Genomic DNA, 18,095 nt, shown 5'->3' on the forward strand with positions numbered 1-18,095 from the left:
AATAAATTGTTTCTCAAAAAAAAAAATTGTTTCTCATATAAATCTTAGAAAAATGATATTAAAATTTCATTATGCTTAAAATAATTAATATAACAAAATGAACATATTTATTTTAATTACATAGAATAAATACTAAAATATTAGTTCTCCACACACACACACACATTACACTAGCTTCTGAGCACGCGCATGAGGCTCTTCTATTTATTTGGATAAAAATTAATAATTTGTATCTATTATAATTTAGAAATTTTTTTTTCAAACAAATAAAAATAATAAACTTTAGAGATATGCAGTAACTACAATTTCTTTTTTGAGCGTGAAGGGAAAAAAAAATCCTAAATTTTAGGAATTCTCTTTTTGATTTCAAAATGAAATTTATTATTTGACATTTATGACCCTATTTCTAAATAAAGTTACCCTTCATTAATGAACGTATTTTTAAACTATATAAAAGTCCAATTGAAAGAAGGGAATTCTCTTATATATAGTATAAATAAATATCAAAGGGGTTAGGACATTCAAAAGGTTAAGATAAATTTTAGTGAATTTTCAAATATTTAATTTTTGAGTCCGAATTTGATAATGATAGGGTGTAAAACTTATGTTTTACACAATCTAATAAGTGACTGTCACGTCAACATTTTACTTAAAATTCAATACATTTTACCATGCATAATAACTTGTCAATAAACTCTCAATTCGGTTGGATTTATATATGAGTATTAGAATTGATTGAGTGTAGTTGTGCCTAATTTTAAATATGTGATAAGATGATGTGACATGTTAGGATTGAAGGGGTAACACCTAGATTTTACACCACATCCTTACAAGATTTAATCTCTTAGTTTTTATGACTTTTGTGTCAATTTTTGTTAAAGAAATTAAACATGAGAAAGAATGTCATATTCTAAATTTATTATTATTATTATTTCAACTAAAAATTTATTTCTTATATAGAGTTTATGAAAATAATTATAAAAATTCATTTAATGTAAATAATTAATGCATGATTAATATATGCATTTACTTTATTGACTAATTCAATGCATCAATACTTTGATATAAATGCCAATGTTGTTGACTGGGAAGCCTAAATAAAGAGAATATCAAAAAATGCGGCACAACCTCATGCTATAAGGTTTCTGCTGTTGACAGGGAAAAGAAATGTTTGGTAACATGAAAGTGGAACTCACACCACAAAATGATAAATAAATAAAAATGAATAAACAAAGTGAAGTAGGAAGTTTTGTTCCCTGCATAAAACTATAGGGAAAGTAAATGATGTTGTAACCTGAAAAATGGGAATTCACATACCAAAATAGATGGAAAGAGTTTATCCTATTCTCTTGGAATATCAGCCCCTGTAACTCTCCTCGAAGAAATCTGATTGAACAAACTTCTAAGGCTATGCCGACTCTCCTTGCGCCTCCTACGGACACGACTTGGACTATCCAACTCAACAAATGGATTATCTGACAATAAACCAGTCTCTAACCTTCTGGACAAGGTCACAATCTCATAGGAATCACATAGAGACTGCCCAAAATCCCAAGTGGCACCATGGCTGCTATCATTAGCTGATGATGATTTGCTCATTGCTTCTAGCTTGAATCGAGAAGGATTTCCTTTGAAATTTCTCAGGGGGGCATCAAATTCATTCATAGGCCTAGAGCTGCCAGAGCGGTTGTGCCATGCTTGTGCCACTGCCTTGAGGATTTCCAGGTCTTGCTCATCTTCAACCTCTGGTTTTTTCTTCATGGAACTCTTTTTCTCTAAGAAAGTCTTGTTGGGTCCATGTTATCTTGGGTGAATTTGAGCCTTACGTTAATGCTGTAGGTAGAGATAAGCTAAAGGCATCTATACCTTTTCTGTTACAAAAGGTTTCCTTTTTTTTTTTTTTTTTTTTTATCTTCTCTCTCAGGCTGTGGGCTGTGAGATGAAAACTACGGAATTAATGGAAATTTGGCTAGGTCTGAGTATAGGATAGATATTAGCTTGTTTTTTGTCTCCACTTTGATTTTCCACAAGTGGATGCAAAATTTTTCTCAATAATGACAGTTGGTTGAGACATTAGAAATTCTTTGGGCCATTAAATTTGACAAATTCTATATTATTGTTGTACTAATAAAACGCTGGCATGTAATGATGCAAAACATTTGTCTAGACAAATCCTTCTCGTGAGACCATTACTGTTTATGCAAAAGTGGTTAATTTATTTGACTTACACCACCTATATACGTATTGCCAAGAGTCTTGTCATTTGGGTTCAAATAATAATCCGGTGGCAATGATATTCTTTATACCTTTATGATATCTCATGTATGTAGTTCAAACCTCACTTTCCTCTCACTGTATCTACCTAAAAAAATTAATAGAGTCTTATAGCTCAAGGTATTTACCTAATTCTCACATGAGAATAACTTAGATCCATCTTTGAATGATGATTTTGTACAATCATATCTTATTAAGCCAAAAGATTAGGCTTTTCAACCACTTTATATAGTCGTGTGTAAAGCATTTTAGTGAAAATAACCTTGCCTTTGAAGTTAAATACAAGAAATTGGGGTGAAGGATTTGAACCTAAATTCTTTTCATGGAAGAGATTGGATAGTACGTTGCTCTTGACGAAGTATAGGAAACTTGTTTTCTTTGGTATTTTCATGTTAACTGGAAATTTAAGGTAGATAGGCATTTGGGGCCATAAGTACCACGGCCCATAAGTACCACAGAAATTTGGGGCCCTCACCCAACGTATACACTAGGTTGAAGCTTATGGGAAGGCACCCAATCCTCCAAAGCCGAGTGGTAAGGACAAGTACCAAGGATGAGCACTGTGGTATGCAACAATCACCCACCTTTGGCTAAAATCACTATTGGCCTATAGATCCCCTTCTTCTATTCGGTTGGATAGTATGATTCTCCTCAAAAGAAATGGCCATAGAAAATCACTAAACTCCCTCACATCAATTTTTATTGTAGCCTCCCAACCGTCATTCACATCTAATCCTACTAGACCTATTTCATTCACATGTAATTTGAGGGTTGCTACTCTGACAAGCATCTCCTTAGTTGACCTGACAAAACAATCAACTAACAAGCCCTCCCACTAAATCAAGTCAAACCTTCTTCATATATATCATTTCATTCCATTGAACATGTTATGCAATCTCTCAACACTTTCATCTTTCCCATTGATTTATAGGTTTAACTATTACTCTTACTTAATAAAGTACATGTCGAATTACAAGAATTCACTCTCTACCTACAATTACAAACTCAAGAGATAACAAACCATCATGAACGTAAAAACTTCTGTTTATTTATAAATATTTATATTGACACGTACTATCAATAATTAGTAATTACCCACAAAGATCAAGATTTAGTTTGGATAGCGTTTTTCAATGGACATTGCGCGTTTGCGTTTAATTTTTATGGGTCTCGTGTACTGTTCACGGGATTCGCAAGTACAGAATTCAGCAAAATTAATTTTAAAAATAGGTCTTACAGTACTATTCACATATTTAAAAATTATTTTGTTATAATATTTTTAATTTTCAGTAATAAACGGTACCCAAACATACCCAAAAGTTCATCTTTTTATAATGATTGGTGGGAAGTGGGAAGTTGGAAGTTGGGAGGGTATAAGTGAAGCCCAATGGGCCTGGCATAAAAGCCTTATATACGGCACACCGTCACTTTCTTTCGTATTTTCCCGCTCATTTTCCAAAAGGGAAAAATTTTTAGAAAACCCTTAGGTTTTGGACCTTGGCCCCAAATTTCTCTTCTTCTTCTTCGAGAAATTGAAAAACAAACGCGTTGTTGTTGTTCTTCAAAAATGAGTACTCCAATGGAGATAACACTTCAAAACCCTCCAGATCCCGATATCTCCGACCAAAACGCCGTCGCATCAGCCTCAGCTCCCTCTCCTCCTCCTCCGCCTCCGCCTCTTCCTCCTGTACTCGCCGATGACAGAGTCTCCGTTTCAGGTACCTTCATGGCTCTCATCTTCACCTTCCATTTTTGCTCTAATTCCAAGCTCCGTGCTTGAGTTTTTTCGAAATTTGATTTCTCTTTCAGTTGAAGCTTGCTTAAAGCCCTCCAGCACAGCTCGGATCGACGATGTCCGCTCAGCCATCGAGAGGTATACAATTAAGGATTTCTTTTTTGTGTGTGTGTGTGTGTAATATGATGTTCTAATTAGTTGAGTTTTTTTTAATGATTATGTTGAAAATGTTGTGGATTATAATGTATTTTGTAGTAGAATTGCCTTATTTGACTGTTTTAAGTTGAATGTTTTTGTTTTTATTTGTAAATGCATAAACGTGCTTGAAAATACTGTTTTTTTTTTTGGGGGGGTAATTTGATGTTCTAATTGATTGAATTTTTAATGATTATGTTGAAAATGTTGGGGATTATAATGTGTTTGTAGTGGGATTGCCTTATTGCCTTATTGGCTGTTTGAATGTTTTTGTTTTAATTTGTAAATTCCTAAACATGCTTGAAAATACTGTTTTTTTTCCCCGGTATAATGTCTAGAATGCTTGAAAAGAGGAGTTTAAGCTATATTGATGGCCCCATTCCAGTGCCTCTTGATGATCCGTTTCTCACAGAAAATGTGGAAAGAATCCGTATTTGCGACACGGGTATGTTTTATTTTGTCTATAAGCTCAATGGTTTTATTGATTTTATCTATATGTTCCACGGTTTTGTATTAAGAAAGTGAAACTTTTTTTTTATTTTTATGTTTTGCTGAATTGAGTGTTTTGATATGGGAAAATGAAAAACTTTTTTTATTCTTTTTTTTTGGTGGGGGGGGGGGGGGGGGGAATTATACAGGGGAGAGCTGCTTCTGTTTTTTTGCTATTTCTAATGCTTAAATGGTTTATCTTTGTAGATGAGTGGGTGCAGAACCATGAAATTCTTTTGTTCTGGCAAGTCAAGCCTGTTGTGCATGTCTTTCAGGTGAGTATATTGCACTACTAAAACGGGGTTTATAATAGGCTGGATTTTTTTTGAATTTTCTTTAGGATTTGGAATATACTATTTTATAAACTCCTTTTTTGACTAGATGTATGTGGCTTGTTCAATTTTTGAAATTTCACATGTTGGCAAGGAATTTTTTTTCCTTGACTTGCAGCATTCAAAGTTTCAAACTCTGATTATTGTTTGAGTGGATTTTTGTCAGCTTAGTGAGGAAGGACCATGTGAGGACTTAAGTGGAGATGGCCAACTTCCTAGCTTTAATGAATGGATGCTTCCTGCAAAGGAATTTGATGGCATGTGGGAAAGGTTGGTTTGTGGGTTTTAATTTTCTTGATAGATTAAAATCCATGGATGTACAATAAAGGTAATTGCTTTTGCAGTTTAATTTATGAATCTGGTCTCAAGCAAAGGCTGTTGCGGTACGCAGCAAGTGCATTACTCTTTACTGAAAAGGGTATTGATCCTTTCCTTGTGTCATGGAACCGGTAAGGAGCATGTGATTGATTCTATTTCAGCACTCAAAACATGCTAAGGAAGCTTCCATTGTTTGTATTTATTGGAAATGAGATTTTTGGAAACAGATCAATCTTTTCATATGCATGTGTTTGGGTGCAATACTTGTTATAGGCTGTTGTGATTTTCATCACTTAGTGATTGATCTGTTTTATGACTTGACTTGCTTGGGTTTTTAAATTGATTTATTTGTTTGTGCTTTGTCTAGTTATAGTATTAATACTAGGATTTGTATCTTATATGACAAAATTTTCACATCAAGCACTGAAAAGTGCAACATTGTTACATGATAAGTCAAGAACATCATATTCATATATATCAATAGACATAGTTGGTTCTACTTGTTGTGCAATGCCCTAAAATATCTATCAAGTGAGGACCTGGAAGTAGTACAATATCTCCGTGTATGGTTCTGGTTATGCTTACATAACTCCCCTACATAGTGAGATGAGACAGAGACAAGGACTCAGAATGCATAGGAACTATCAGGAGCATGAAAAGTGAAAAATCACTGAGACCAGGTTGGAGAGCTGCAAAGAAATGAATTTGGATTCCCATTAATGAGTTAACCTTACCCAGTAGACTGGTACAGCTATAAAACTCGTTGTATTATGTATGTGGACACCTTGTGGTTTAACATTACATGTATCTGGTTCAAGTTGTGTTGGCATGGACTTTCCTTCATTAATTTATGTATAATTTCTACCTTTCAATCTATTTGCATGAAAGTTATGATATCATGTTGTACAAACAAGAAACAACAGACTCCTTTGAAGTTGGTCTAATTTTTTATATCTAGTATACAGGACTTTGAGTTTTAACTGCATGCACAACTGTGTTTCCTACTGCAATCTTTTATTTGTTAATTTTGACATCTTATTATTGGAAAGACCTACAGATAATGTTTTAATGGATAGGCACAGCTAGGTGAAAAATATACAATCAACACTTTTTTGAACCTTTTTATATGCTTGCAGCATTATTCTTTTGCATGGACCTCCAGGAACAGGGAAGACATCTTTGTGTAAAGCATTAGCCCAGAAGTTATCCATCCGATTCAACTCCAGGTTTGTTGATGTATCAGTTTGATGTGAATGTTATTTCTTTTTGTTGGTTCACATGAAATGCACCAGGCATATATATATATATTATAGATTCATCTTATATTCTACTTTACCTTTTTTTTGTTAAATCAGATACACACAAAGCCAATTGGTTGAGGTTAATGCACATTCTTTGTTTAGTAAATGGTTCTCCGAAAGCGGCAAGTTGGTATGTGGTCACACAGTGTAATTCCTAAATAACACTTCAATATACTTGATTATTCCACCTTCATTTTTATGTGGATTAAATATTTTTTGTGTTTGTGTATCAAATGGTTTGTCACAAGCAACCTTTACCCCAAATTTCAGTCAACAGTTTGTCACATCTTTTCTCAATTAATTTATGTCTTTTCCTTGATTGAGTTCTGCCCCTAAAGGATTGGCAACCATCCTCTTCCCCACCCCCTGAAAACAAAAAGAAAGTAAGAAAGAAAAAGTATATTGACATGGCCCATTGTTGATTTAGAAAAAGAAAAAAAGAAAACACCTAATTGAAGCTGTTCCCTTTGTTCTTTATTCAACATGATGACAAATCTGTCACTTCTAGAGTTACTTCAAAATCAAAACTGTGTAACTCTTATCATTTTTCCAGTCAAAAAGAAAAATATCTACTACTACATTTTGTCAAACCAAATAAAGCCTCAAGAAATCAGTCTTTCCAAAAATTGGGGATAAGGCTACCTCTCCCAAACCCTGCACAAGCTAGAGTTTTGTGCACTAGGTAGTATGACCCTTTTCATGTTAATGGCGATCATATAGAATTATCACAATTTTGAATCCTGTGCTGTTTCCTTTGTAGTGTGTTATACTGTTATGTGAAGTTGTTTCCTTTGTAGTGTGTTATACTGTTATGTGAAGTTGTCAAGCTGCATCTCTGTTTCTGTCAAATTTCTCATATCTTTAAACTGGTGTATATCTTCTTTATGTATTGCATATTTATTGTAAAGGAGCTGAAGCTGAAGTTAGATTTAGTGCATGCATGTGGGTCATTTTTTTTTTTTTGTCGTTAAGATGTATTCTCATTGTTAGGTTGCAAAGCTTTTCCAAAAAATTCAAGAGATGGTGGAGGAAGAAAGCAATCTGGTATTTGTTTTAATTGGTGAGATTTATTATTTTCAGTGGTTTCTTATTTAGCTTTTATCCTCCTTCCTTTCAGCGTATAAATATTTTATATCTGGTGATGCTTCAGATGAAGTTGAAAGTCTTGCTGCTGCTAGAAAAGCTGCTTTGTCCGGTTCTGAACCTTCAGACTCTATTAGGGTATTGCACTTCACTCTACCACCTTTTTTCTGTATAAATTTCCTGACTTTTCTCAACTACATGTGCATAAACAGAGTATAAATTTTAGAATAACATGTACAATGGCTCCTCTTTTAATATTTATTGCATCTTGGAATGTGAGTTTCAGGTCGTGAATGCGCTACTAACTCAGATGGATAAATTGAAATCATCACCAAATGTGATAATTCTCACAACCTCCAATATTACCACTGCTATTGGTAAGCCTATATTCAATTTCAGATAAGTGCAAAATTGCCATTTTAAAGCCTTGCACTTCTTTAACACAGGTTGTTATTTGTTGAGCATTGGATGGTATATTTATTCCATGCAAATCCATTTGGTGCCATTCTAGCTGACCTCTACTGTTCCGCATCATTTTTAAAAGCTGTGGGAGCACAGTTCACTTTTTCAAAGTAATCATTATCTATTTAACAATAATTTGTAGTTTCCTGTGAGGTTTTTTTAACCAATAAGAATTTTATGAAACTATTAGCACCATGCACACATATTCTTAGAAGTCGAGCCTTGGTGCTATGGGCCTATGCAATAGCCTTCCACCAAAATTGATAGGTTGCAAGTTTGGAAGTTAAGGCTGCCTACTATGATCTCTCCCAGACCCCGCAAAAAAGTGGGAGTTTTGTGCATTAAGTACAACTTTTTTATGTTTGAATCAGACCGTTGATCTGGATATTCTCCAAACCATCCTTTCTTTTTGTCTTTTTTAATTCTCTTTTCTCTTCATTTGTTTACCATGGAAATTTCACAATCCCATTTTGTTTATCTTTGACAAATTGTTGTTTGGCATTTTATGCTGTGAATTTTCTCATTGACCATATAGGTCTCTTTTCATTCTGGAAAATTTCATTGGATTTATGAGAAAAATTCTCAAAACTTTCATAATGCATGTATTTAGTGTTGACTATTTATCCATTGTTGGATTGCAGATATTGCATTTGTTGATCGAGCTGATATCAAAGCATATGTTGGTCCTCCAACACTCCAAGCTCGTTATGAAATTTTAAGATCCTGTCTGCAGGAACTTGTGAAAAAGGGAATCTTATCAAATTTTCAGGTGCAGATACTTCTCTCTCACCTTGTCCAAGGAACAATTTTTTGAACCTTCGCTGTTGTCTTTCCAAGTGCTGATGCAGACATGTTGCCAAATATGTATCATCAACTAACAAATATTGGGAACTCTGTAGGATTGTGATCACCTTGTAATTCCAAATTTTGCCAGTATGAAAGAAAAGTTGAGTATGCCTGAGATGCAGGAGGCTCAGACAAAATTTCTCCTGTGTAAACAATTGCTTGAAGCTGCAGAAGCATGTGAGGTAAGTAAGAAATTTTCTTTGCCTATCATTGTATTTGGCAGATTTTTCAATGACCAAAGAAGCTGACTTAATTAACTTTTGATGTTTGTCTCTCTCTCTCTCTCTCTCTCTTAGGGAATGAGTGGACGATCTTTAAGAAAGCTTCCATTTTTGACGCATGCAGCTCTCTCCAATCCTTACAATTGTGACCCTAGCAAGTTCTTGTGTAAAATGGTAGATACGGCAAGGGGCGAGCTTTCTGAGCTGCCTGACTGAATTATGAGTTCTCACTTCATGTAAAAGATGTGTTTAATGCTAAATGTTTAAATCCACTGCAATTAGTTGCCATTTTCAGCCTCCATTTGTGATGATGATGTTGATGGTCCAATACGAGACAATTACTTATATCAAGACAAATGATTTAGATCCATAATGATACTGAAGCCATGGTTCTAGGGATGTATAGACCACATTAGATTAGTCCTTGCAGCCCAGGTTGTCACACAAGCAGGATGCTTTTCTTCCTGTTCAAACTAACCTAATAGAGGTAACAATACTGCAATTAAATGGTGATTGAAGAGTTATTGCCAACTGAGCATGTGAAGTGGTCTGTGCTTCATATGTAGGAAGGCCTGAGATTTCAGTCATGAAACAGCATGTGAAATGGTACTTTGAAGTTTGAACTGTTGTACTGAAGAGAATTAAGATTTAGGAGTCTCAAATCGGATTTTTCAAATTTTCTTAAGTTTGTGATGTAATGTTAAATCAAAATTTGCTTTTACCTGTCTCAAATGTGCTCTCTAGTTGGGTCCTCAACAGTTAGCTGCTTGACCAATTTTTCTACTGCCCACAATCCAAGGATTAGTCTCATCTGTGCAGGGATTGCTTTTGTTAGATATCAACTTGGATATTTCATTTGGTTTCATTTACTCTATGAAAATGAATATGAAATGTGTTTCCGTTTGCTCCATGAAAATGAATATGAAATGTGTTTCATGGTGCTTTTGGTACACCTGTTCCGTTTTGAATCAACTAGTAGATACAAGTAGAACCCCTAGTAGTGGTTTGGGTTTTGTTGTCTCTCAAAATTTAGCTGCCACTTCAAAGGTGTTGCTTAGTTCTTCCTCACTCATAAAGAGTCTAGCTTCTATCCAGGGCTATCACACTTCGCTTCTCTGCTGGTCTTATTCATACTTTGTATATCAAATGTTTCAATAGTTGTGACAGACAAAACCTGTGTTGCAAAGTAGAAAATCAAAGTATTGAAATGAAAGGTTTCGTGTCAAAAGTTGCTGAACTTATTTAGTGCACCGGATGTACTACACTATGCCCTTCTCTTACATGAAGGTGTATGAAATAACTTCTTCAAAATTTGTGTTGAACTCAAACATCTAGAAAAGCTCAATACCAATAATTTTCCAAATATTAGATTTTATTATATGTAAGCATCTTAGCCGTGTTTGAGAAATAAGATTCAATACAAAACTGCCACTTACTGCAGAGTATAAAACTGGGGACAAACATTTGAAGCTTTAAGTGGCAGAGTAAACGGTCAACATCCAATCTAGAGAACCACCATATATAAGCACAGACAGCAATGGCTACAAAATAATCTTGATTCTTGACTGATACAAGTACTTGGCCATGCCCCATACAAATTCTGATTATTCAATAAAAGTATAGCTAAGTATCCCAGGATTACATGCACGAAGATTTAACAGTAACACACGAGCATGAAGAAGAAGCAGAACATTCCAGAATATGTGCACTAATGCTTGTTATTTCTTTTGGTTTGAAGATCAACCAAGTTCGTTGTTCATTTGCAAGCCGCTTATACCTTAATGGGTGATTACTTACTCGGTTGGGCGACCCAATTAGGAACTGGTTAGCCCAACATAGTCTAATCATCTTCATGCACCCGGCCTAGAACTTGTATTCAAGTTGCAATTGGGTGAGAACTAGGAACTATAACATGTGAATTGTTGCATGTTTTACAGCCCTTACTCACCAGCTCAACCAGGCCCAGTAGAAAACCAGCCCTAGAAGTTACAAAGTTTGGGTCAACTCTGACCCAAGATGGTTCATACACTTAGGCCTAATCCATATTGCCCTAACCACTTAAATATAATAAACAGTCGAGCCTTCTCATCCATTGTGTTGGTTATCTATAACATTTTTTTTTTTTTATTAACAGAAAAAATGTCTCAAATCCATTATGTAACTATCAAACTTTTTTTTTTTAATACAACACTTGTTTTATTCAGCAAAAAAAAAAAAAAAAATACAACACTTGTTTTTAAAATTATGGGTGTTTTAAGTTGCAAAATCTCGAACCATTGTTACTTGTTAAGGTAAATTAGTCGTCAATGATTATTAACTTTTAACATAATCACAATATTTTTTATTTAAACAATTTAAGCCTCTAATTGGATTTGATTCCTATTGGCTAATAATTTGAAGGGTCTTCTTGAGAATAGGGAAGAGAACATAAATTCATTACACCATTTTCTTTTTTTCAAATTGGTGGCTTTAAGGGTCTGTTTGGATACTGCTTATTGCTAAAAATTGAAAACTAAAAATAATATAGCAAAATAATTTTTAAATTTGTGAATAGTGCCGTGAGACCCAATTTTAAAATTATTTTTGATGAAAAAAGTATTTGCAGGTCCTGTGAACAGTGCATGAGACCCATTAAAAAGCGCTGAATGCTGAAAACTGAAAGTTCCGTTTTCAACATTATCCAAACGTGCACTAAGCCTATACCACATGGCTTATTTCTTATTTGGAGGCCTTAAAAGCAGCCTAAATGAGCTAGACCTTGAACCACCCCCTAAAAAATGGTTAGGTGTCACTCGTGTCTCATCCAATACAATGAAACACCATAGAGAATTTTGCTTGAAAGTAGAAATCACAATCATTCATCCATCATTATATGATTTCGGATAATAACATTAAAAGCTTCAAATTAATTTTTCTTGAATTTATGCAGTGAGTACAAATCAATTTCATCAAAAAGTGTTGAACAAATTTAATTGTACAATAGAAGATTGGATTGGGTAAACTCCTCATAGTGTAAGGCTCATGAAGTGGCATTGTCATTCTGTGCAGAACCAAAAAGATTGCAAATTTCGCTATGCTTACGAATATGATGAGGGCACTTGAAAAGCAGATCTTTGGCTTCAGAATCTCTACCTTCTTGAAAGAATGATCGGAAAACATGAAGATAAGCTGAAGAGGAAGGATATTCTTTCACGCTCAATGCCTTCAAAAAATCTGCAGCATCCTCCACAGTCCCAAACTTTGAAATATATTTGACAAAGGGTTCTGGGAAAGGTGGGTAGTTTTGCTTCTTCATCAAATGAAGCAATTTCAGTGCTTCTTCAAGTTTCCCATTGCCTAAAAGCTTTTCAATCAGTTTTTTATATGTAGCTTGCCAAGGGCTTATACGTTCCTTATTTACAATCTCCACAAGCAATCTGTATGCACCATCTATTCTGTTCCAATGTAGGAAACCGTTTATTAAGACTTCCAATAGATCAGCATCAATATTGCAGTTCTTCTCTACCATCTTTGCCAAACACATTAACGCCTTGTCAAGTTCATTAGCTACACAATGCCCTTGAATCAAAATTGTCCAAGTCTTAATATCAGGAAGAAATCCTTCTGCTTCCATCTCATCCAGCACCTTACAAGCATCTTCAAGCCTCCTTGCCTTACAAAGTCCAAAAACCAATTGGCTGTACGTAATGTTATCAGGCTGATACCCTGCGTTTCTCATAGCCTTCATAATATTCTCTGCCTCATCAAATCTCCCTGCGCTTGTCAACGATCTATGAATCCCATCATACACAACCTTAGAAAGAGTATGCCCCGCTGACTCATATTTCTTTGCAACTCGAAAAACCAAATCCAAATTTGGGTTATCATTGGCTGAGATGCTTCTTAAAAGCATGCTGCAGTCCTGGACTGAGGGCTTAAATGGACTGTCCATCATGAACTCATAAAGCTTCACCGCATCCTCCATCATCTTGACCTTCTGAAACTGCCTCGATATCTTTATATAAGTGTCAATATCCATTTCATGACCAGCACTCTTCATCTCCTCAACAACACTCCAAAAAAGCTCAATTGAATCATCCCTACCGAGAACCCTGGCAACCGCATTATAAGTCACTGTATTGTGCTCATAACCATTATTACACCTGCCAACCCAATGAAAAAAACTCAAAGCTTTCGAAGGGTAATTCCGAAGTTCCTTCAAAACCCGTATCACGAAATTATCTGATAACACAATTTTCATCTCCCCCAATTCATTCTCAACCCCGTTACTCCACTCTGACCCCAAAACAATATCAACCACTTTCCTCACAACATTCTCCATTGCATTCTCTGAAAGCATCCTATTGTGAAAGTGGTTCAAAGCCACTACATCACTGGCCATCTTCGCTTTCTTTAACTGCCCCGCAATTGTCAAATATGTTTCCTCATCAACATAAAACCCTTGCTCTTTCATTTTCCTAAGTGTAATCCAAAACTGCTTCATTGTCTCTTTGTTAACCAAAATCCTAAGCATTAAGCTATACACCAAAGAACTGGGTCTAAACCCAGTATTCTCACAGACCCAGTTGAAAAAGCTTCCAGCTTTTTCTGGGTCTTTGTCCAGTTTCTTCAAAATGTAAATAACTGTTTCATGGGTCAGTGCTGGGCACGATTTTTCTAACTCGTGCTCCAACTCGTAGGACCAATCGTTGGCCAGAACGAGTTCAATGGCCGAGTTTGGTTTCGATGAGAAGAATAGCTTTTGGTGGGTATTGAGGAAATGGGAATGGGAAAAAGATTGATTTTTTGAAAGAGAATGAAAGTCAGAGTACTGAGTCACCTGAGTGAAGAGAGACCGAGTTGAGGAGACCCGAGTCGAGAGGAGCGAGTTGGCGAGTCTGAGTGATGTGAGGATTGGCCTAGCTCTGTTCATGGCTGCTCAGATTTTCCAAAAACCCTCTTCAACTGAAATGAAATGAAGGATTTGAACAGTAGGGGATTTCTAGGGTTTAAGCTCTGGCTTTTGGTGTTAATTGGGTTCGGATCCGGGTCGCTAAATCCGGGCGACACCATGTACTCAAGTTGCAATTGGGTGAGAATTGGAAACTAGGCCCACTGCAAAACTAGCCCTAGAGATGAGGTGACACAGTTTGGGTCAACTCTGGCCCAAGATGGTTCGTACACTTATGCCTTATCTATGATTCTATATTGCCCTGACCACTAGATGTAATAAACATTATGCTTAATGTCTCAGATCCATGTTGGGGAGAGCAAATCTGGATATGGAAGCATCCGAACCAAATTCATTTTTTTGAAGGCAGCCCACTGAATTTGGATTATATCTTTGTAAAGATTTTCACTCTGATGAAAGAATATGGGAGTACAAGGCCTAACCATTCCAACCGATTCATTCTTTACTCATTAGGCCCTCCTTGTGTCAGGTCCAAGCCAAGAAGATCAACATTAAAAATTAATGTAGATGCGACTTTAAGCCCAATTTATTCTTCTATTGATGCTGTGGCTAGAGATTGGAGAGGGGAGTATATATTTTGCCTACTCCTCGAAGGTAAACACCAACTTCCCTCTCTAGGTGAAAGTTGACACTTTGAAATGGGCTATAAAACTATCTGCCAACTTGGTCTTTGAATTAATTTTCATTGAGAGCGACTCCAAAGTTGTTGTTGAGGCTCTTTCAAAGCTAGAGCCCGAAATTCCATGGAGAATTCTCAATATCTGCTCTGGCATGTCTCTTTTGCTCTCCCAATTCACAAATGTTTCTGTTAACTGGGTTCCTAGGAATTCAAATGGTGCATCCCACACCTTGGTCAAATGGTCTCTTAAGCATAATGTATTTAGTTCTTCTGATATAGGCTGCTGTCCCCCCGTTTTGAGTCTATAATCAGAGTCGAGGCAAGCAGTCCTGCTTCTTTGTAGTTCCTCTGTTTTGTTTTAATAAATTCTTCTTTTCCATTAATAATAATAATAATAAATAAATAAATAAATAAAAAAGATCTTGTGGATTCTAGTTTTTTTTTTTTTTTTTTTTTTTTTTTGAAGAGTTGTGGATTCTAGTTACCTTAACTAATAAAGGGTTTTGTCATTGAATTAAAGGTTTGGAGTTCAAACCTAGTTTACACGCATTGGATGCAATCTAGACATTCTAGTGTTGAGAAAGAGAGAGAGGTTATTTAGTGAATGGTCATGTGGGAGATTAAATGGATAATGTTGACAATTTATTTTGTGGGATATTGACATAAACAAAAATGGAGCATCAAACTGTTAACGTAAATTAGTCGTTAATGATTATTTTATGCACTCACAATATTTTTTAACTTTTAATTGATTTGATCTCTATTGGCTAATAATTTTAAGGGACTTCTTGAGAATATGGAAGAGAACATAAATTCATTCCACCTTTTTCTTTTTTCAAATTGGTGGCCTTAAGCCTATACCAAATGGCTTATTTCTTATTTGGAACCCTAAGCCAAGGTCTAAGTGATCTAGACCTTGAATTGCTACTAAAAAAAAATGATTAGGTGTCATTTTGTTGGATATGTATGTGTGGGTGAAGTCTCACATTAAATAATAATGAAAAGCATGATTGGTTAATATAAAATAGTTGGACTCAAACTCATAGTTTTAACTCTTGTAGATTAAGTGATGTCTCTATATGCTATAGTGGTAACTGATGATGCCAAAAATCGTCAGTTAGGTCACTCGTCCAATCCGAAGTATTAGATGATCTTGTAGGATTTGCAAGATAAAGAAGGTTGATAAAAGAGACTACCGGACTATGTTCGGTAGGGGAGCCTCAGATGCTTGAGTCAAAATTAGCCTATATATTTTGTACACAAATAGTAGTTTTGTCGTATGTTTTGATATACCTTAGCAAGTAAGGCAGATTATACCTTTTATAGGTAACTTAGGTAGCTATTGACATAAATGAGAGTAATTATTATCCTAATTGTAATGTTTTTTGTCTTGATAAAAGAGTTTAAGACCTTTGATGATCGTTATTAAATGTGTTGAGCGGTTAACTTTTTTTTTTTTTTTACCCACTAATGATGCAATGGTCGTCCATTAAGATAGACAACTTTAATGATTTTTATGGTCTCATTAGTAACTACTCAATCAAAATCTTCTTAAGATGTTATCTCACCGACACATCCAAATGAAACACCATATGCAATTTTGTTTGTAAGTAGAAATCTCAATCATTCATCCATTATTAATTCGGATAATAACATTAAAAACATCAAATTAATATTTCTTCAAATCACAGTAACAACAACAATATATTCTTGAATTTGTTGTCTAGAAAACTTTTAAGACTTCATGTTGACTTGGGGTGCATGACTTACCTTTCACACTTTGTGGTCACTCTACGAGAAGTGTGAGATTGTATGAACACAACACCCAACAACCATAAAAGCAAAGCAAAAGCTCTCTCTCCCGTTCGTCAATTAACAGCATAGCTGAGAGAGAGAGAGAGAGAGAGAGAGAGAGATAGGGGACCCCACTTTAAGAGAGACAATCAAATGGGCCCCACGTTGATTGTCTTCCACGCGAAGTTTCGTCCGTTGATAAAGTGATCATGGGTCCCACACAACTTTGTCCCCACCTTTTATCAACGGGCATGCGACGCCAAAGTCTCGCCCAATCAGACAGTTGAAAAGGCATGCAGGTGGGTCCCACTACCACTTTTGTTTTGATGAGTGGGGAAATGTTTTAGTACCATTTAACCTAACACTAAATCTGTGGTCCTTCAATGGGGGAACTTACAAAATAAAAACTGACCGGTTGATTGATTAAGACCTGAAGGGGTGGTTTTAACCAAAAAAAAAAAAAAAAGACATGAAGGGGTGGTCCTCTTTTTGTGTGTGACATAGTTGTGATCTAAGCCATTTGATTGAAGAATTCAGTGAACAAGAGGCTGATGAGGTCCTATCTTATCTTTTAGGATTAGGTGTCTCTTAACTCTTACACTTCCAAGCAATTTGTTTTTTTTCCCTAGCTCTCCTTTTGGATGCAATGTTAACAACAAAAAAATCATGTAACATCAATGTGATAATGGTTGCAATCAACATAACTTTTAGAGATACAATAATTTTCACAATCATTTAGATTCGATCAGTTATGATTCATGCATGATAAAAATGACGCTACATAGATTTAAGTAAAAGCTATCATTAACGTTATTAATTACAAATATGCATTTAAGTAGCTAAATAGGAAGAGTGTGATGAAGTGGAGTCAAGTTATGCTGATTGCTAAGCCGAGTGTAAATATATGGCACACAAATGCAAGTTGCAACTATGATCATGAAGATGGAATTCGATGATATATATAATATAAGTTTAGTGTAATAAATGAGAGATTTTTAATCAACTTATAAACTAACTTGTCACACTCTTTATCGTTTTAAGTTTGAACTAACTTAATATAAATTTTCCCATTTTTGCCACCTTTGATCACTTTAATCAAAAGCTAGGAGCTATTTTCAAGTATTATACAGTATACATAAAGAAATCCAAGTATACTTTAGGTGGGATTTGAGATAGATTCTGTCACTAAAGGCCTCGACCAAAGTCCAACCATGATTTTGAAATTTTAACTACAAGCTTTGTACTTTACCACTTTGGCTCTCCTCTTAAGTAAGGTTAATTTGTAAAAAGTTAACAACCTAGCTACACTTAACAACTTAGGCTCTTATTAATAATAGTATTCTTGTTTGGACTAGGATATTGATTAACCTAGACAAGATTTTTGGTTTCATTTTTCATTATTTTTTATACGAGTGAAAAGTTCCAAGAAGAGAAGAAAAAAAAAAGAACGAGGAGGATTTTAACAAGAAAGTTAA

The 18,095-nt window shown here is 35.2% G+C and overlaps 3 protein-coding genes across 3 annotated transcripts; 1 reads left to right on the top strand and 2 right to left on the bottom strand.

Annotated features, from left to right (window-relative positions):
• Positions 1-1,186: 1,186 nt before the first annotated feature.
• LOC126703266 (uncharacterized) lies at positions 1,187-1,978 on the bottom strand. The gene has a single exon (XM_050402229.1). It carries the CDS (start codon positions 1,759-1,761, stop codon positions 1,342-1,344), a length of 420 nt encoding a protein of 139 aa, XP_050258186.1. The 5' UTR covers positions 1,762-1,978; the 3' UTR covers positions 1,187-1,341.
• A 1,735-nt stretch (positions 1,979-3,713) lies between these two features.
• LOC126702787 (pachytene checkpoint protein 2 homolog) lies at positions 3,714-9,977 on the top strand. Its single transcript, XM_050401642.1, has 14 exons — positions 3,714-3,992; positions 4,084-4,147; positions 4,543-4,649; positions 4,901-4,968; positions 5,192-5,295; positions 5,370-5,474; positions 6,480-6,569; positions 6,699-6,774; positions 7,635-7,704; positions 7,795-7,865; positions 8,014-8,104; positions 8,831-8,958; positions 9,089-9,217; positions 9,332-9,977. Exons 1-14 carry the CDS (start codon positions 3,842-3,844, stop codon positions 9,470-9,472), a joined length of 1,395 nt encoding a protein of 464 aa, XP_050257599.1. The 5' UTR covers positions 3,714-3,841; the 3' UTR covers positions 9,473-9,977.
• Positions 9,978-12,147: 2,170 nt separating this feature from the next.
• LOC126702762 (pentatricopeptide repeat-containing protein At3g48250, chloroplastic) lies at positions 12,148-14,231 on the bottom strand. The gene has a single exon (XM_050401584.1). The coding sequence runs from the start codon at positions 14,166-14,168 to the stop codon at positions 12,276-12,278; it is 1,893 nt and encodes a 630-aa protein (XP_050257541.1). The 5' UTR covers positions 14,169-14,231; the 3' UTR covers positions 12,148-12,275.
• Between the last annotated feature and the right edge of the window lie 3,864 nt (positions 14,232-18,095).

This window comes from Quercus robur, chromosome 10, assembly GCF_932294415.1.
Source record: "Quercus robur chromosome 10, dhQueRobu3.1, whole genome shotgun sequence".
Lineage (NCBI taxonomy): Eukaryota > Viridiplantae > Streptophyta > Magnoliopsida > Fagales > Fagaceae > Quercus > Quercus robur.